The sequence below is a fragment of the Maylandia zebra genome, linkage group LG20 (genome assembly GCF_041146795.1).
Source record: "Maylandia zebra isolate NMK-2024a linkage group LG20, Mzebra_GT3a, whole genome shotgun sequence".
NCBI classification, from domain to species: domain Eukaryota; kingdom Metazoa; phylum Chordata; class Actinopteri; order Cichliformes; family Cichlidae; genus Maylandia; species Maylandia zebra.
In genome coordinates this window covers 22998341-23019723 of record NC_135186.1, presented here as the reverse complement: position 1 = coordinate 23019723, position 21383 = coordinate 22998341, and the positions used below count along the sequence as shown (strand labels likewise).

Sequence of the window (21383 nt, the reverse complement as noted above, 5' to 3'; positions counted from 1 at the left end):
TGTTTTGTAGAGGTTAATTGCAACTTCATCAGTTTTAGATAATTACTGGAAAGAGTCTAAAATATGGCAGATGGCTGCATACAAATGCACAGAATGACTGATGAAAAATTGATATGTTGAAGAAGAAGGTGGGGGGGGGGGGGGGGTTCTGACAGTATGTTATAAAGATATTATTCGCAACCAGTGGCTAAGAGGAAGAGGGAAGGTGGATCTCCCACTGGGCTCTGATGTGAATCCTCTCTCCCAAAGCATTCAAGATGTTACAACCCCTGCATGGTTTACGTTGCCCTAAGAGAGCTGTGGCTCTGGGCTTTGAAAGACATCAACCTTACCTTTCACTTGCTGACTAAAGTAAAGCAACCAATTCTACCGAGAACACTTGAAATGTAGTGTGTAAAAGTACAAATAAAAGATCCACACACACAAAAAAAGATAAGGCACCGCACCATTACCAACAGTAGCAGGGTTGTATACATGAAGAGCAGTATTGTATGCTGCATAGTACTGCCAGGACGGATGCGCTCATGTATAAATTTGCATTTAGCTTTGATGCTGGGATGTAAATCTACATTCTTTCAAATGTTTTGCATTTCAAACGCTTACTGTCTGCAGACTTAAAAAGTGGATAAAAAGTTTATAACAGTGAATTCCAAAAGTTTTTCAGTCTAATATTAAACAATATGTAAAGGAGTGAGGTGGGTTATGCTCCAAGAGTCACATCATTGTGAGCTGGACTTTGTTTTTAACCATGAAATGGACCCTGACTATCAGAACACATTTATCTCACTGGAATCAGCCTCTGTATGGTTGGATGGGTTAGATAGATGATTGGTATTTTATATGCAAAAGATTACTATCAATTCCCTTATTGTTCATTTGACTGATCATTACTCATCACTGACAATTACTTGACTATTATTTACATGCCATAAAACGAAATAAAACATATCCAATATCTGATAGCTGTAGGCCCCCTTTTTCCAATTCAGATGCAAATTCTATTCCCTGTTTTTTAAGAGGTTTCTGTGAAACTGAACTAAGTCATTTCATGTTGTTTCTGGAGGGTAGGAATTATCATAGCGTAACACATTAAACCCTGGTTTAGCAAAGAGCGTAACAAGATTTCAGATAGGGGAACATGAATCATTTTCTTGCATGAACCAAACACATCTACCAACAATGTGACCACAGACCCCCTGAAAACAGGGAGAAGAAGCTATCAGGAATGATCTTAAAATCCCCCTTTCTTATGACTTCTGCTAGACCGCGGATGTCAGCAGCCCTCAGCCTCAGCGTGTCATCTGTCAGGAGAAGTCGTCTAATATGAACATGGTGCCAAATAAGGCAAAGAGGCACTTGGAAACCAAACATCCCCTCTGAGAGAAACTTGGCCAATTTCAAAAGAGCACTGGAGGGGAACCAGAAGCAACAAGACTCTTGGACTGCATGAACACATCTTATTAGGTGAAGGAGGCAAAATGAGCTATTGCAAAGCAAAAAATTTCATGTCATGTTATCAAAAATGCCCATATATCAAAAGAATAACTGAAAACATGCCAATTAATGTAGGGTTCTTTTTTTCTCAGCCGGAAAAGGGTGGAGTGCCCACTCCGGGTCGGGGATGAGTTCCTGCCCCAAGTGGAGGAGTTCAAGTATCTCGGGGTCTTGTTCGCGAGTGATGGGAGAAGGGAGCCGGAGATCGACAGACGGATTGGGGCTGCAGCTGCAGTAATGCGGACGCTGCACCGGTCCGTCGTGGTGAAGAGGGAGCTGAGTGTAAAAGCGAAGCTCTCAATTTACTGGTCGATCTACGTCCCTACCCTCACCTATGGCCACGAGCTGTGGGTAGTGACCGAAAGAACGAGATCGCGGATACAAGCGGCAGAAATGAGCTTCCTCCGAAGGGTGGCTGGCCTCTCCCTTAGAGATGGGGTGAGAAGTTCGGCCATCCGGGAGGGGCTCAGAGTAGAGCAGCTGCTGCTCCACATCGAAAGGAGCCAGCTGAGGTGGTTCGGGCATCTGACAAGGATGCCCCCTGGGCGCCTCCTGGGTGAGGTGTTCCAGGCATGTCCCACCAGGAGGAGGCCCCGGGGCAGACCCAGGACACGCTGGAGAGATTATATCTCTCGGCTGGCCTGGGAACGCCTTGGTATTCCCCCGGATAAGCTGGAGGAGGTGGCTGGGGAGAGGGAGGTCTGGGCCTCTTTGCTTAGGCTGCTGCCCCCGCAAACATGAATATATATGTATGCCTTAAGAGTTTACCTTGGGCTTTTTAGTGTCCCAAACAAGTTATGTATTTTTAAAGCACAGTGATAGGCTGCTTAAGGTTCCTAGTTTGAATCTCTTGCCCTGCTTGGGCCTTTCTTTGTGGACTTTTCTTGCTTTCTCTCTGATTAGGATAGATTTCTTCAAGGTACACCGCCTTCAGCCTAGAATCAAAAGACCCGAATTATAGGTTAATTGGTGATTCTTAATCGATTATGGCTGTGAGGCAGGTGAGTTGTAAAGTGCTTTGAGTGGTCAGTAAGTAAGACAAGATCCATTACATGGATCTGCAGCAATGACTGAAAATGAACTGTGTGTTTTCTAAAACATCAGTTTTATTTATGTTGTTTCCATTCATGTTTTATATGGTAGAAGGAAAGAAAAAAGAAGCCAATGAGAAAAATCTAGCAAAGTCTTTAGAAGTGAATATCAGGAGTTTAGGGAGGAAAGAAAAGGCTTGTGAGGACTTTAAGAGATTATGTGTTCTTCCGAGGCTCACAGGAAGGGCTGCTATTACAGAAACCAAAAATACCTAATCATCGAAGTCACCACAGCCAACCTTTAAAGGGCAGAGTAGCAGTTTAGTCACGGGCTTTCATGAAGTTGGGTGACTTGTGAAAGACATCTTAAAAATGAACATTCGCAGCTGGTGCAGTGGAGGCCAAAACATCCCCCTCCAACCATCCCATCTAGTGTTTTAGTCTATTTTTACATTTCTGCACCTCCAGTTTTATTTTGCTATTTTCTCAGGGCATGGAAATATCATGAAATGTTTTAATTTAATAATCAAAATTTACAGATGGGGAACATCTTAAAAAAAATCTTTCCACAATTTTTATGGACATCAAATAACAGACAAACTTCCCTTTTATCCACAGACAAGAGTTTTGTTTTTCACTGGGTATCGCATGCAGAAGAGCATTTTCAACCATAATTTGCAGCCAAAGTAATCTCATTCTTGGCTGAGTGTGAAATGTTATTACATTGCTTTAAGCAACTGAGCCTGCTTTACGCAGATTAACAAGAAGCAGAAAAGTAGGGCCCCGTAGTCAGAGAATAAAAGTGAAATCAGATCAAGTATCAATGTCCCTTTATTAACCTCTTCACCTGTCTCATTTCTTTATCTCTGTGATCTGTTTATTTCAGTTCCAGTATTTTTCTCTGTTAAACACTTCACCTCCAGTCTCAGCTCTCTGTCCTCCTTTTTATGGCACACTAGTCTTGTCTTTTTCACCTCTCCATATTCAAATCATACCCTCCAGGTGTTTAGGTGCTCTTTTCTATAATTTGTCCCTTTAATTTTGTATCACAGCTCTGTTTCAGCTTTTTTAATGAATTGGAGAGAGACAGAGAAAGTCTGCACTGCTTGTAAAAGCTTAAGAATTACTGAACAGAGCCTTCTACAATCCTGACATCAATAATGTGAGGGCCTTGTAAGGGTTGCGTTAAAGTGTGCTATCGCGGCTCAGATCAGAGACAAGCTCCCATCAGATTCAGCTTTACTGCTGCATCTGTATTTTCACCCCCCCTTTTTTTTTAAAGTTATTGTGAGATCAATATTTAATTTTTGGTAAATCCACTGGAGATGAATCAGACCTGACAGCTGGTATGACGGCTCTGCTAAATCACCCCAGAATTGAAAGTGTATTGGGCGAATCATTCAGGGAGAATAGTTAGAAGTGTGTGTGGAGTGAGCAAAGATGAACAAGTCTAAATCCTAATATGCATTAACCACTGAGTGAGTCTGCTTCTTTCTTTCTTTCTCTCTATCTTCCGTTTCACCATCAGCATCCTTCTCCACATCTGACTCACAAGCCAAAACGTCAGCCTCATTCCCTTTTCTCCTCACATCAGCATATTTTTTCCGTCTTAACCCAGCCCCACCTGGTGACTGATCCACAGAAACTTAATTCCATCAGAAATATATTTTACTAAAAAATTGAAATATATATATTTTTTGGTAGGGATAAAGGAAGAGTTTTGGAACTTTTGGAAATAAGAGGATAATCTGCGGGCCATAAATGTCTCTATGAAGCTTTATGGCAAATGGTAAATGGACTGGTTCTTATGTAGTGCCTCTCTACTCTACCTGAACACTCAAAATGCTTTAAACAACATGCCTCATTCACCTAGTCACACTCATTCATACAAGCACTTTGTGTCTAACATTCACACTCTGATGGATGCATTGGAGAGCAACCTGGTTAGTGTCTTGCCCGAGGATTTTTGGCATGCAGACTGGAGCAGCCCCGCGATTGAATGACCAGTCTTCTGATTTGTAGGTGACATGCTCTACCACCTGAGCTACAGGCACACCAAAATCATACAAAAGCAGTGGGATCAGTGGTTTGGATGAAAATGGTCAGGTAAGTGACAGCCATTGGTGTCTTATTTCTACAGCCATGTTACTGGAATGGTTAAGATACAAGTTGGCTGAGGCACTGACAATAAACTGCGACGTTTGACTTTAGGCTAGAAAACAGCTGTGTCTCTTCCTCCTCTACTTCTGAGAAGTTCTGACAATAAAATTGTGGATGACTTTGACACTGGTTACATGAAGTTGATTGCAACATTAACTTGTTTTTTAGAAAATGACAAGATTGTTATCTTACACTAAACCAGTTTCAGTCCAGACCTTCACCTTTTCCTGAGATGAGCACCTCATCAGCACCTCATCACATCACACCACCTCATAACACTTCTCATTTCATTTCAGCCACTGAAACATCCCCATTATCGCTTCTTCCAAGGGTTCACACCTCGACCTGCCTTTATCACCTTTGAATACCCTGCAACCCTGTGAAACTCAGGTGTTTTATGAGTGCACCAAATTAGCTTGGCCTTATAGCTTAAAGTCAGAGGCTGCTGAACTGGGAAATTACATTTGCATTGCAATGCATTTTCCAGTTAATAGAAGTTTCCAAAAGCAATTCTGCCTACCAGTAAGTTGCATCACATGTCTCAGTTTAATTCAGCTTAATTTAATACAGCATGCTTGGTTGGCACGCATGCCATCAAATGCACTTTTACATTCTTTATCTGTAAGTGAAGTGAATGAGGCAAAAAGATGAGAGGGAGTGGTCCATCCGTGTCAAACAGTACTGAGTGCTAACCTGAGACTGATTTTGTATAATTACCACTTCAAAGAAAGTGCAGCGCCTTTTACTGAAACAAATTAGAATTTAGTCTTTAGTAGTCACCCAATTCAGTCCTGTGTGCTGTTTCTTGTTATTCATTAATTACTGTAGGGGTTTTATACCAATTACAATTCTTAATTCAGCAACTCTCAAACATTTTCTGCAACCCCAACCTCTCACCCCGAATATATCTACATTATTGCTCTTTCAGGCACAACCTTTGCTTCTAAGCTCTAAAGAATTCATTTTTATTAATAGAGAACTACAACTCCAGTGTTTTCATTACTGAATGTAAATTCAAACTATCACATGATAATATTTTAAACCACATAAACTCTCTTCACTGCTTCCCTATATCTCAAACTGAAGATGATTTATCTTTATTGTTGTTAGTTTGTTGTAGATGTTTAACTGGCAAACTTGTCCATGCCTTGACAACAGTGCACAACCATGCAGGATTTTTGTACAGCTTCGTGCTGTAGCCCCAGATGTGTAGCTCTTCCGTCTCTCTGGCTCTGTACACAGCTTTATGTATGGGCCACTGAAAAATTAAAATTCACATAAACATATTTTCCCCACACTTACCCCAAAGTGGTCTGCAGCAAGTAGGAATATGCAGAAAACCAAACAGTAACTTCAGCAGCATGCATGATCAGATACTGAAAGTGGAGAGCTTGTCAAAGTACAAGGAGTGTTTCATTTACTTGTTTGTATCTAACTGGTGATTATAAGAGCCCTTGTGCCATCAGTTGATGATGATCACTTGATGACAAAAACAACTTCACTGCTCAGCCTGATTTAACAAAATAATCAATTTTAGACAAAAACACTCATGTTAAGGGAGACTGGGCATTTTTTTTTCTTGAATTTTGCAGAAAAAGCTTTGTTCTTCAGGATAATCTGAAACCTCGAGACATTTTTTGTTTTAAGCTTGAACAATCTAGAAACGACTAAGGCTGTAAGCTTCTTGCAATTCCCCTTAAATGTTGCAGAATCCCTTTTATTCAAGGTATGTGCTCAGCTAGGATGTTGCTGCTTCTTGATATAGGTCATGATCTTGAAGATTATAGTGTTTAAACTGAGTGAAGGTGCCCCGCATTCGGCTTTGAATACAAACTCTTACACCAAGAAAAACTATGGCACTTATCATCATTACATTTGGCCTATTGGATGAGGTAATTCTGCTAAAGTTGGAATATAAAATGTACTGAAAATGTTGGAAGCTTTAAATAACCATATAATCGTGCTCATACAGAGAAAGGAGCCTGTGCACGTGTTTCCCTTTGATGCCACCCAGTCCTCAATGCGCACAGAAAACAATCACCGCAGCAGATAAAAAGAAAAACACTCCTTTTAAGACACAAACCACATCAACGTCTGAATCCAGGTCAGCAGTGCCTGCCTGAGCAAGTTTATTGATGGCTGGAAAATAAAAGAATTTACCGAAGTCACCATTCAGAGGCAGTGCAGCAAATCAAGGGCTCCCTTCAATAAAACCACACAGCCACAAACAATTGCACTTGAATGCCCAACTCCACGTATGTCACAGCAGGCATCAATGGTCTCACGCTGCCACCTCCCAATTTAACCAAGCCCAACTGCTCTTCCCCTGTCTCTTGTTATTGTTCCCTCTCTCACATCAATACACCAGCACACAATTACAGGCACAAAACAGAAGTGCACAGCAGCGTGGTTATTCGCTCACAAAATCTTGAGATCTTACTTCTACTAAGGAGCTGCAGGTTGCGGACCTCTTCTCTGACCTGCAGCTGGAGGACCTGTTGGAGGACCTCCTGCCTTAGTGTCTCCTGGACAATGCCCATCCTCTCCAACTTCTCCCCATTTAAACGCAGCAATGCCCGTCCTGCAAGGAACAGAAGGGAAACGTCAGGATAGTTTTCTCCACTAATTCAGAAAGTAGCCATAAAATAGATATTTCAGTGTTATCAGCTTAAAATTTTGATTTAGCCCTTGTAAATGAAATATTGTTTCATATAACCCTATGGGAAAATACTGACACATTTAACTACTACATTTACATTTGATAAAATGTAACAGTAGTGTAGCTGCAAGAACATATCAGGACCCATCTCTTTGTGTGTGTGAGTGTTATAAAGCATCTATTAAATGTTGCAGTGTTGTCGCTGACATAAATAAAATAAGAAAAATATACATTTGATAGAAATCTGTGGGTTCCACATGTTTCCAATGTGAATTTTCTCCCAATCTCAAAAAAGAAAAGGCAAATGAAATGCACATTCTTATGTACATAAATTAGAAATGTTTTTTCTTTTCCTGGTCAGCACTTCAGCCACCTGGTGGCTAACAGTAAAAAGGCTGGCTCACACAGGCAGACTCTTTCTATGGTTAAGTTTTACTACAGTTTGGCAGTTAACCCTGGGGACACTCACATTTAACATACCATTACCCACAGTAAACAGCTTTTACAACCAAGCCGCACTCCCATGAACACAGACACAATATCAAACACTTGTATGTGTGGAGGTGCAGCACACAGAGAGCTTACTGAGAGTAGGAGAGCTACGTCCTTCGCAGGCGCAGAAAGAAGAGGAATCCATCATACCTGCAGCAGCTCTGTACGACGCCCAAATCATAATTTGACTCATTACTCATGCAGCTCTCTATATCACTCTATTCATTTCCATTTCATTGCCCTGCACATATCTTCTGTACCTTTGTTTTTTTCATTTTTCTATACCTGCATCATAAGTATGTTCTGGAGAAGAAAAGTCACACAGGTTATATATTGCATGTACAACCAGTGTGTATTTCATAGCTTGTAAACACCTTTCACATTTCCTTTCTGTTTCTTTTGCTGTCACACTTACACTGAGCCTCAATTTTTTCCTTTATGTACCCACAGTAATCAGTGAGCAAATCTGTAGGACGAGTGCAAAAGCAGAGGAGAAAGAAGGGAACACAATAAAAGCAAATAAAATCAAAAGAGGGAAAATGGATAGAGAATTAGACCCACATGCCCTCTGTCTTTTTTCTTAGCCCATAAAATATAAATACCCTTAAAGGACTCTGTAGTCATATTTTATAACACAGACTCTATGTTGGAGAAGAGATTTGATGGTGTGCTACATTACACTGAAATAGGTCTGTTGTGACCCAGGCCCGGCCTGAGTGCCTCTAAAACCATCTGTTAAGAAAAATGTAACATGCCCCAAACCATATTCTTCTTTAACATCTTAATCACAGCAATTCAGATAAGTTATACAGCAAAAACCCTTCATCTAACCTAAAACCAGTATAAAAGCACTGATCTGGGATTGTGTAATTTTTCCAAATGAGTCCAACAGCTCTATATTTAGCTAAAGGAAACCTTTTGTTTCCATCAGCTCGTGTAGCATGGGCATCTTGACAGATTTCCATGTTTTTGGCTGCATGACTCAGCTGACTCATTTGCCGTTTAGTACACTCTCACAAATAAAAGCTGCTACTCTTTTGGTTCCAGTCTTATTTTTATACTCTACTATGGACGTATGTGTGTGTGAGTGTGGTATGTTTCCTCTTGAGGTAAACTGAAATACAATTTCAGACTAGAACAATGCAAAACAGTGAGGAACTATCTCAGCAAAAATGCTCTTTTAAAGCCAATTGATACTTTATATAACAGACAGCTGAATATAATATAAGATAGCAGCAATGTGTGTTTTGTACACTTCCCAGCTCTCTGATATACGATATACTGCTCTCAATGGAACTAGCCAAGCCAAATGAGGACAGAACTGTCAGCCTGTCTTTTCCTTACTACCAGATGGGCTCCAACAATATAGACAATAGTTCCCTCTTCTGTGGGTATGGCTGCTCTCCCTTGGAGGAAAGGCCATGACAAACCAGTTAGCTTTTATAATGGTTGAATGGATCGTGTGTGTTTGCTGTGCATGTGTGTCTATGCACTTTTTGTTTAAAGGGAGATTATTTGCTTCTCCTCCGAGTCCAGGTGCTCCCTGTTTCGAGCACGCAGAGTCGAATTACCCAATTTGTATGAGCACAACTACCTCGAGGATACAACAATAATTTTCCATTTATTTTGTGTGGTATATCAGTATTTCTTTCTTTTACACACACACACACACACACACACACACACACACACACACACACACACACACACACACACTCTTCTGTCTGCTCGTACACATTCGTCGGCCTCTTTACCCAATCCCCACAAAAGCCCTCTCATGTGCGCTTGCCAAAAGCAGGACCAGTGTGTCCTAGAAAAAAAAAAACTACTGCCCTTGCTCTGTGAATGTCTGTGTGTGCATGTGTACAAATGAGACAAAGCAGATGAATGGAGCTCAAATCAATTCCCCTCAGACAGACTTAATACAGCTCCTAATAATTGCCTGCAGATAGGGAAAGTATGCTGTCAAAGGCAGAAAAGAGACACAAAAACAAAAGCTGTTTCAATAGAGATCGCCTCTCTCAATTTGGCTTCAAAATAAATTGCTTATTAACAATGCCTCTGGGCAAATGGGAAGCAGTTCTGCCTTGGCTGGAACAATAATGACTCTTAAAACAGTCTGAAAAGCAATCCAAGGTGTGTGTGCATGGGGGGGGGGGGGGGGGGGGGGACTTCCTTATAAAAGGGCAACCTTTAGTTTAAATCTGTGATCAAACTGACCAACAATTTAAACTATTTAACTTTTGCTTTATTGGCTACATACTTTGTGGTCTGTCTATATTACTAATCTATTGAATATATCTGTTAATCATACTTGGTATAAAATATTATACTAAGAATATTAACATAAGAAATAAATATAGGAGCAACTTCAGGGGCAATCTAGTTAAAACCTCATATAGAGGTGGTCTAGCTTTCTGTGTGTTCAAACTTCAGTCTGTGAAGTATACAGCCATGTTATGAGAAAGTAACAGTACATGAGATTTGGATAGCAAGTGCCAATTTATCAGCTTCACACCTCTTGGCCTATTGTACAGTACTTACGAAATACTTATCAAAATGTTGAGGAGACAGTGCACAAAACTGAAAGAACTGGTCTGAATGTGTGACTCATCTGTTCCTCAGTCTGACTCATCTCATCTATCACATCAACTTTTTAATGCAATGCAAAAATGGTTTTCTGCCACTAACTCACATGCACATCTGCTAGAATCGAGTGTAATCACATCTATTATTTACTTCTGCAAACAACAGCTGTCTGATGGAGGAAGTATTCAGATCCTTGACTTAAACAGACATCATGTAACATGATCAACTCTAAAAGCATTAAGTAAGAAATTTGCTTGCTTTCACACTTTGCTTGTTTGAGTTTTATTTGCCCTGTTTTCCTCTCATTTTGCAAAAGAGTTGAGGTTATTTTAGTCTAATATGAACGGTAGCATAGTTCTAACTTGCAGTGCAGCATGCAGTATAGTATAGTTGCCGCTTGATGAAGCCATTTAAGTCATGAAGGACATTACTTAAACGTGTAGTATTTCTACTGTCCTGCAGGGGCTGACTCCAATAGCTGCAAAATTGCTGTACGGAAAACTTTGAGAAAATGACTCCACTTCTCATTTGATTTATGATCTTGATAAATATTTTGCAAAGTTTATGTTTTCAGATTGGAGTTTTTATTCTAATTGAATGTAGAATAGTATTCACGTTGCAAATTATACTCCCATTAAGAGTAAATCAGATAATTAAGTAGTGTGTGCTCTAGAGTGTGGCTATTCTGTGCATCAAGGGCTTGTTTAACATTCACACGTAGGCTACTGTTCAGCATTTTTGGTATCTACATGTCCACATTATTAATGGCTCAGGCACACTAGAGTAAAAAATATGACTACAGCCTCCTTGTGACCATGAAAATTGATACTTTTTGCATTCGACAATTGATTGGAAGTACCCCACCACGCACCTATATTTTAACATGGAACACCCTCAGGCTCTGGGCGACCACTTTCAATTGCAAGGTGATTGCAGAGGTCACCTGGAGAGAGGCAAACTCCAAACAAAAGTCTGGCTCAGACTAACTATAATCACTCCCACACAGATTGGCAAAGCTTTGCAAATAATTGTTGTCTAATTTACCAACACATTGCAATCAATCAGAGCCTGCTCCTATAAGTGCAACTTGTTTGCGATGCTTCTCTTTGCAATAGGAGACTTACCTCAATAGTTGACGGGTGTTATTCATACATGAAAGCAAAGTTGCCTATGTTATTTTGCAGCTAAATTGCTGTACTGTAGCAACTATATCACTATTTGTGGGGGAAAGTCTTTATTTTCTGTTTTATATATGGGAGGTTCTGGCCAGACTAAGCAATTAATGTGAATTTCTGTAATAGACACCACAGTTTTTGGTCATTTATCACAGCTAATCAAAGCATTATCACAAACAGATTGCATGCAATTTCCAACTTTAACTGTAAACTGATAGCAGACTGATTCCATCTTAATACCGTTTTATTGCTGTCTTGATGCACTAAATCTGCTTTGAAGATGTCAGTTGACTGCCAGCAGTTGCAGACTTGGTCCCTGCCTTTGAAACAGCAGTTTCAAAGGCAAAAATATTTAAAGTTTATTGCACACCATCACAATAATTTGGATTCTGCTGAGGTCTCTAACCACTATTTTCTCCAAAAAAGCTATTCAAGCTAGCTAGTGCTAGCATTAGCTTATTTACACATCTATAGCACATTTTAGCATTTATTGTTGTCCTGTAACTGCTCTAGTACTCAATTCAAACTGTTCCTGAAACTGTTCATTAATGGGATCGTAAGTTTGACTCTCATTACTACGTGGTAATCAAATTGCACATGTAGTCTACAGAATATAGATTATATAGAAAACTGACAAAATACTGTGTACTCACTATTGCTAGAAACAGTAGAAACAGATTAAACGTGCTGATAAATGCACAACAACTCAAACTGCAGGAGAAACTATGAAAGCTACACTGATTTTTCTCAGGTATAGCTTTTTTCCAGTGGTTGAGAGCAGCTCAGAGAAATATTTTCCTTTACAAACACAGAATCCATTTCATGGCTGCTGATGAGAATCAGCATCCTTCAAAAAAGGCAAAGAATTTGTATGTAGTCTTTTCTGAGGTTATTTTTTATGCTGACCGAATGCATCCACAACACAAACACATATTCAACTCTCATTTGCACAAGAAAAATACATCAGCTAATAACAGAGCCAAAATAAAATCCAGCTGGACATCTTGAAGTGAATACACAGGGATAATTGAGCTGAAGCCTCTATCTCACGGTCTCTGTTAGAGAATACATAAATAGAAATGATCAGATCAGAGCTACGGCAGCTATGATGGTGGCAGCATTGTTAACCCTGAAGCCTGTGTATGCAATGCACTGTGTGTGTGTGTGTGTGTGTGTGTGTGTGTGTGTGTGTGTGTGTGTGTGTGTGTGTGTGTGTGTGTGTGTGTGTGTGTGTGTGTGTGTGTGTATAAATGTAAGTGAGTGGTGGCTGACCCTGCAGCATAGACCAGCAATCTGTTCTCTATGAGACTCTGAAAAAGAAACTGCTCTACCGTCTGGTCTGTCAAGGACGAGGATGTGTCAACACGTACATGCTCATATGTCTGTTACTACCTTGGTTTGTGTATCTAAGCACTCGCATGCATTTGTGTGGGAGTACTAACAAATAAATGTGTGAGAGCGTGTTGTTTGAACTCAAACACGATAACACAGCACTTTTTCCACAGATTTGCCTTTCTTCTGCAAAAATAGGCTGCACTCCTTTCGTTACCTCACATGTATGCCTTTTAAATCTCCTTTGCAGAGATTTGGGTGTAAACCTGTTTCCAGTTGAGAAAGCTAAGCTGTGGAACCACAAACCTAAAAATAAAACTTTGTGTGAGATTTACTAAGCCTTTTATGGCTCTGGTTTGCAATGCCTTAGTCCAAATGAGCATCACTACTATGCTTATTGAACGGAACAGAGGTCAATGAGAAGTTTAACACAAACAGCACCCTCTAGAAGACTAGATCTTGTGCACTTTACACTATTAGCAGGGATAGTGATTGACGTTATCTGCAAATAAAAGACAACAATCCCAGTCAGCATACATAAAGTTCTGTAACAACTGATGCTACATATTCACATGTTGTGCACTGTACCTGTGATGGCGTGGTGGGAGAAGGCCTCTACATAGGTCAGGTAGTTGTGTGGACAGTGTTTTTTAAGCCACTTGCAGACATCCTGCTGAGTCCACAGCACCACTGGTTTGGACAGACTGGACAGTGTAGGACTGGTGTGGTACACAGTGAACGCTTCACCTGGACGTAACTGAAGAACACACACAGGAAGCAGTTTGTCAATGTGCATATTGTACAATAGTGTGCAAAAGTCTTGGATTTCTTTATACTTTGCTGGTTTTGAGAAGTAGTTCTCAGGATTTCTGAAGCTTTTTCAAACTTTGCCTATGTAGATTGGCTGCTTTTTCACCCATTTTCAGTCAAGTCCTTGCGCTTGACCATTTTTAGAGGAATGTTATTTGTGTTTGTATGTTAAGCTGCCATGAACATGAGGTTTTTATGCCTGTGATTTGGTATTTATTTTGTGAATCTTACATCTTGTGTTTGGCAATTTTTTCCTCATAATTTCTATTTATGTCGGGTGTTTGTTTTATTTTTTTTTGTTTCAGATTGGTATGGACTTACCAGTCTACTTAAACAGTTTGCTTTTTGTTTGTGCTCTCTCTCTTTCCACCTTTGCCTTTAGGTCCTCACTACATCACTCTTCAGCATGACACTTAACACTAACCTATGAATCATTTAAGCACAAAAACACAACAAAATCCAGGGATGGACCAGTGTTATGTATATAGAAACCAGACAGCTAACAATGGAACCAATTATAAATCACGTTCCTACTTGCAGTATGCCACAAAAACATAAAATTAGTTTCTATTTCTTTTGTTGAATCTATGAATCTACATGATGTGCAGTGTTTCCTTAAAACTGAACAACTGGAGAACAAAAGAATAAGCGGCAGGCATAAAAAAAACTACAGCAGATGAGCAGTATCTGACAGTCATGTCCTTAAGAAATAGGAAAACAATCCTTTAAAGATCTGACACAGGACACATCTGGCCCTTCAGCTGATCCATCTACTCTTCACTGAAGCCTCAGTCTCAGTGGAAGAGTGAAGGGAAGGGAAACAGGGAGAAAAGGCTGGGGTATGTGAAATTACACAAAAATCAGTGACAATAGCTTATAGTGTGATGAATCAAAATCTCTAGTTTGTAGTTCATATTGTATGAATGATATCAGATTTAACAATGAGTATCTACAGCCATCTCTAAAACACAGCTCAGTTGAATTTTACAAAAATGTGCTGTATTTCCCATGTTTATATGTAAATTGCTGCACCAATTTTCCATTTTTTAAAAACCAGCTGTGGCTTCACACTTTCGCACATGTATGTGAGCAGACAGTAAGACGACACCAGTGAGTCTACAGGGAGTGCAGAATTATTAGGCAAGTTGTATTTTTGAGGAATAATTTTATTATTGAACAATTTTATTATTGAACAACAACCATGTTCTCAATGAACCCAAAAAACTCATTAATATCAAAGCTGAATGTTTTTGGAAGTAGTTTTTAGTTTGTTTTTAGTTTTAGCTATTTTAGGGGGATATCTGTGTGTGCAGGTGACTATTACTGTGCATAATTATTAGGCAACTTAACAAAAAACAAATATATACCCATTTCAATTATTTATTTTTACCAGTGAAACCAATATAACATCTCCACATTCACAAATATACATTTCTGACATTCAAAAACAAAAGAAAAACAAATCAGCGACCAATATAGCCACCTTTCTTCGCAAGGACACTCAAAAGCCTGCCATCCATGGATTCTGTCAGTGTTTTGATCTGTTCACCATCAACATTGCGTGCAGCAGCAACCACAGCCTCCCAGACACTGTTCAGAGAGGTGTACTGTTTTCCCTCCTTGTAAATCTCACATTTGATGATGGACCACAGGTTCTCAATGGGGTTCAGATCAGGTGAACAAGGTGGCCATGTCATTAGTTTTTCTTCTTTTATACCCTTTCTTGCCAGCCACGCTGTGGAGTACTTGGACGCGTGTGATGGAGCATTGTCCTGCATGAAGATCATGTTTTTCTTGAAGGATGCAGACTTCTTCCTGTACCACTGCTTGAAGAAGGTGTCTTCCAGAAACTGGCAGTAGGACTGGGAGTTGAGCTTGACTCCATCCTCAACCCGAAAAGGCCCCACAAGCTCATCTTTGATGATACCAGCCCAAACCAGTACTCCACCTCCACCTTGCTGGCGTCTGAGTCGGACTGGAGCTCTCTGCCCTTTACCAATCCAGCCACGGGCCCATCCATCTGGCCCATCAAGACTCACTCTCATTTCATCAGTCCATAAAACCTTAGAAAAACCAGTCTTGAGATATTTCTTGGCCCAGTCTTGACGTTTCAGCTTGTGTGTCTTGTTCAGTGGTGGTCGTCTTTCAGCCTTTCTTACCTTGGCCATGTCTCTGAGTATTGCACACCTTGTGCTTTTGGGCACTCCAGTGATGTTGCAGCTCTGAAATATGGCCAAACTGGTGGCAAGTGGCATCTTGGCAGCTGCACGCTTGACTTTTCTCAGTTCATGGGCAGTTATTTTGCGCCTTGGTTTTTCCACACGCTTCTTGCGACCCTGTTGACTATTTTGAATGAAACGCTTGATTGTTCGATGATCACGCTTCAGAAGCTTTGCAATTTTGAGACTGCTGCATCCCTCTGCAAGATAGCTCACTATTTTTGACTTTTCTTTTGACCCATTTTGCCAAAGAAAAGGACGTTGCCTAATAATTATGCACACCTGATATAGGGTGTTGATGTCATTAGACCACACCCCTTCTCATTACAGAGATGCACATCACCTAATATGCTTAATTGGTAGTAGGCTTTCGAGCCTATACAGCTTGGAGTAAGACAACATGCATGAAGAGGATGATGTGGACAAAATACTCATTTGCCTAGTAATTCTGCACTCCCTGTATGTTTGCACTTTAATTTGTTGAGTTACTATATTATGCAATTTAAAACATTGTTTTTTTTATTGCTTTTTCAAATAAACACTCTGTAATTGCTCTAGCTTACTTAAATATGCAGCATGCACGATTTTCTCATTAATGTGAACTCAGCTGGGATGATGCATTCTAATGCCAACGACTGCTACAAAATCAGTTCTGGTAGTAAACCACCCAGCGAGTGCAAATAACATCATGTAATGGAAAGAAGCTTATTAAGTGTCCATACATTATTATTTAGCCTGCAGTGATACTTCTCTCATGCAAGACAAAAAAAATGCAGCTCATTTAAAATTTAGCAGGGTTATGACTTTGTATTGTACGAAACAAATCAAGTCCACATGAGTGCAAATGGCAAAAGAAAAATCAGCAGTTTAAAAGCTTGCAGGCATAGAAGGGTAAGCAGATGCTCTTCTGGATAAATAAACTTCATCACCTTGTGACTGAAATTTAGATATTTAATAATTCCCTTTGTGAAATCAATAAATATATCCATCCATCCATCTAAATGTTCTGTTGGCACATAGCTTCAAACAGATTTTATTATTCTAATTTTGTACATTTGTGGCATTTTAACCATCTGTCAGCAACACATATTGAGAGAGTAATTACATTCCACATTTTCTATGGGTGTTGATGTGTCTTTTTGTGACTGGTAGGATCTTTTTCCAAAGGTAATTTTCCCTGACAGCGGTGCTTCATTATACAGTCAGCGCAGCATTAATATGATTCTGTCAATGTCGTCTTTCAGTTACATGAAAGCATGTCTCGTTTTGTTTCATTCTCTATTTTTTTCCTCTTCTTCACACACCTTCCTATGATCCTTGTAGTTGCCAGAAAGTGTATGTGTGTGTATGTGTATATATATATATATATATATATATATATATATATATATATATATATATATATATATATATATATATATATATATATATATATATATATTTATATTAGGGGTGCAACGATACTCGTATCGATATTGAACCGTTTGATACAGTGCTTTCGGTTTGGTATGCATATGTCAGAAATCAGAAATCAGAATACTTTATTCATCCCGAGGGAAATTAGGGGTTACAGCAGGCAGCACGCTAATGGCGCATGCGCACTCACAAAGGAACCTTCTGACCAACTTTACACAAGCATCACATTGGGGAGACATGTCAGAAAGGTAGGCTGATAGGAAAAAACAACGAAAATACACTACATGAGGTAAGAGGAGGAGAAAAAAAACTCCACTCAGACTGAGCTCCTGGTGGGAGAACAGTTTGATAACAGAAAAAACACCTCAGCACAAAAGCACATGACTATCAATACACCATAGAAACACAAGACAAGCAACAGGGGCGGGTAAAGGGTATGAGAGAGCCGGCGTAGACAGCGCATCCGGTCCTGCAGCATCTGCGCTGGTCCAGTTGACTGCTATCTTCCCTGGTAGGGCACAAGCATCGAAGGCGTTGGAAAGGGAGGGGGATGAGTGAGTGCTTGTCAGTGTAAGTGTGTGTGTGTGTGTGTCCAGAGTTCAGCGGAGACAGTGTCCTTCGCACTATCAGGCTAAGTAAACAGTCTGCCAGCCAACCCAGGTGGCCTTCATGGGACGGTAAGAATAGTCATCACACAGTCGTTATCAGGGAGTTGTTTTGGTGGGCTCCAGCCTTGGGCCTGCAGCTGGCGCCGTGGTGTCCGAATGTTGAATATTGTTGATTTCTGTTTTGTGAGCAGCTCGAATTTTAGCACTCTGAGACTGGTCCCTCAACTTCGCGTTGGAGAGCCGCGAGCCTCCCCATGATGGTATCAAACTTCAGTTCCAAGGTGTTGTCAGTCTTTTGATTCTGAGACTTCACAACTGCAGTGATCCGTTCCGCGATGTTTTCCAGCTGTCGCTCAAGGGTGTCATTTTGAGCAGGCCTCTCTCTGATGTTTCCCCTCATACGCTCAATGGCGTTGTTTTGAGCCTTCACAGCAGCAGTAAGCGTCTCCAAGGTGTTGACCATATTACGTTCGTTGTGAGAGGTCGCACCTCGTCCCGGCGCTTCGAATCCAGCGGGCAGCCATGTGGGGGTTTGAACAGCCGGTTCCGCTCTCTTATTTCTCTGATAAAGCAGGGCTAGGCCAACGCCGATCAGCATGAACCCTGTTATCATGGTTCCGAATAGGTAGATATCTTCAGCGTCCTCGATCGACAGTCCCGCCAGGCACACGGTCCTCCAGTTCTGCCACCCGTCCATCGTGTAACCGGCAGGGAAAGTCCCTCCAGGGCACTCAGGCTCTCCCGAGCCCCGACTTCTCGTTGAGAAAAGGGTGTCAATAGCACTCAGAGACCAGTTGATCAAATCCATAATTGTCTTTTAGGTTTAGAGAACGACAGTGAGAGACAATATCGAACAATACAATTTTTTAAAATTTATTTTATCAACTTTTCTTCTGACGATGCTGTCTGTGTTGAGAGCTCAGTGGATCTGCGTTCGACTACTCCGCCTAGACTGCACTGTGGAGCTCAGATCCACCGAGCGCAACACAAGCTAGCAAGACAGAAGCTAAGCTCGTTGCAACATGGCAAATTGAACCTCCCCCACTCTCATTCAGGTCTGGCTACACACTACCAGGCTATACAGCAATGACATTGGAATGTCGTTCGGACTGGAGAAGTGTAGTCGGATGGTAACAAAGAGAGGGAAGGTAGTCAGAACTGAGTGGATTGAACTACCAGAAGGCAACATTGCAGACATAGAGGACAGTTACAAGTACCTGGGGATCCCGCAGGCGAATGGGAAGCATGAAGAGGCCGCTAGAAAAGCTGCAACCACCAAGTACCTGCAGAGGGTCAGGCAAGTCCTGAGGAGTCAGCTGAATGGTAAGAACAAGATCCGGGCCATCAACACGTACGCCCTGCCCGTGATCAGGTACCCTGCTGGGGTAACAGGCTGGCCAAAGGAGGAGATAGAAGCCACTGACATAAAGACAAGAAAGCTCCTTACCATGCATGGAGGGTTTCACCCCAAGTCCAGCACCCTGAGGCTGTACGCTAAGCGGAAGGAAGGGGGCCGGGGACTGGTGAGTGTCAGCACCACAGTCCAGGATGAGACAACGAACATCCAAGAATACATCGGGAAGATGGCCCCAACTGACCGAGTGCTCAATGAATACCTCAGGCAGCAGAAACCCAAGAAAGAGGAGGGAGACGAGGAACCATCATGGAAGGACAGGCCCCTGCACGGTATGTACCACCGGCAGATAGAGGAGGTGGCTGATATCCAGAAATCCTACCAGTGGCTGGACAAAGCTGGACTGAAAGACAACACAGAGGCACTAATCATGGCAGCACAAGAACAAGCTCTGAGCACAAGATCCATAGAGGCTGGGGTCTATCACACCAGGCAAGACCCCAGGTGCAGGCTGTGTAAAGATGCCCCAGAGACAATCCAGCACATAACAGCAGGGTGCAAGATGCTAGCAGGCAAGGCATACATGGAACGCCATAACCAAGTGGCCGGCATAGTGTACAGGAACATCTGTGCCGAGTATAACCTGGAAGTCCCGAGGTCAAAATGGGAGATGCCCCCAAGGGTGGTGGAGAATGACCAAGCTAAGATCCTGTGGGACTTCCAGATACAGACGGACAAAATGGTGGTGGCTAACCAACCGGACATAGTGGTGGTAGACAAACAGAAGAAGACGGCCGTAGTGATCGATGTAGCGGTTCCGAATGACAGCAATATCAGGAAGAAGGAACACGAGAAGCTGGAGAAATACCAAGGGCTCAGAGAAGAGCTCGAGAGGATGTGGAGGGTGAAGGTAACAGTGGTCCCCGTGGTAATCGGAGCACTAGGTGCGGTGACTCCCAAGCTAGGCGAGTGGCTCCAGCAGATCCTGGGAATAACATCGGAGATCTCTGTCCAGAAGAGCGCAGTCCTGGGAACAGCTAAGATACTGCGCAGGACCCTCAAGCTCCCAGGCCTCTGGTAGAGGACCCGAGCTTGAAGGATAAACCGCCCGCAGGGGCGTGCTGGGTGTTTTGTTTTTATAAAAACACCCAGCGCGCATATATATATATATATATAAATAAAAGAGGAGGGAGACGAGGAACCATCATGGAAGGACAGAGCCCTGCACGGTATGTACCACCGGCAGATAGAGGAGGTGGCTGATATCCAGAAATCCTACCAGTGGCTGGACAAAGCTGGACTGAAAGACAGCACAGAGGCACTAATCATGGCAGCACAAGAACAAGCTCTGAGCACAAGATCCATAGAGGCTGGGGTCTATCACACCAGGCAAGACCCTAGGTGCAGGCTGTGTAAAGATGCCCCAGAGACAATCCAGCACATAACAGCAGGGTGCAAGATGCTAGCAGGCAAGGCATACATGGAACGCCATAACCAAGTGGCCGGCATAGTGTACAGGAACATCTGTGACGAGTATAACCTGGAAGTCCCGAGGTCAAAATGGGAGATGCCCCCAAGGGTGGTGGAGAATGACCGAGCTAAGATCCTGTGGGACTTCCAGATACAGACGGACAAAATGGTGGTGGCTAACCAACCGGACATAGTGGTGGTAGACAAACAGAAGAAGACGGCCGTAGTGATCGATGTAGCGGTTCCGAATGACAGCAATATCAGGAAGAAGGAACACGAGAAGCTGGAGAAATACCAAGGGCTCAGAGAAGAGCTCGAGAGGATGTGGAGGGTGAAGGTAACGGTGGTCCCCGTGGTAATCGGAGCACTAGGTGCGGTGACTCCCAAGATAGGCGAGTGGCTCCAGCAGATCCCGGGAACAACATCGGAGATCTCTGTCCAGAAGAGCGCAGTCCTGGGAACAGCTAAGATACTGCGCAGGACCCTCAAGCTCCCAGGCCTCTGGTAGAGGACCCGAGCTTGAAGGATAAACCGCCCGCAGGGGCGTGCTGGGTGTTTTTTAATATATATATAT

General features: G+C 41.9%; 1 protein-coding gene across 2 annotated transcripts in view; it reads right to left on the bottom strand.

Moving 5' to 3' along the window:
* The window catches only part of samd10b (sterile alpha motif domain containing 10b), a 64033-nt gene that overhangs the window by 3237 nt on the left and 39413 nt on the right, over positions 1-21383 (bottom strand). For both annotated transcript variants that reach the window (XM_076878302.1, XM_004545986.2), the window contains exons 3-4: positions 13521-13689; positions 7126-7266 (exon numbers count right to left, since the gene is read on the bottom strand). In XM_076878302.1, coding sequence (XP_076734417.1) covers positions 7126-7266; positions 13521-13689 — 310 coding nt within the window. The remainder of the gene's footprint in view (positions 1-7125; positions 7267-13520; positions 13690-21383) is intronic.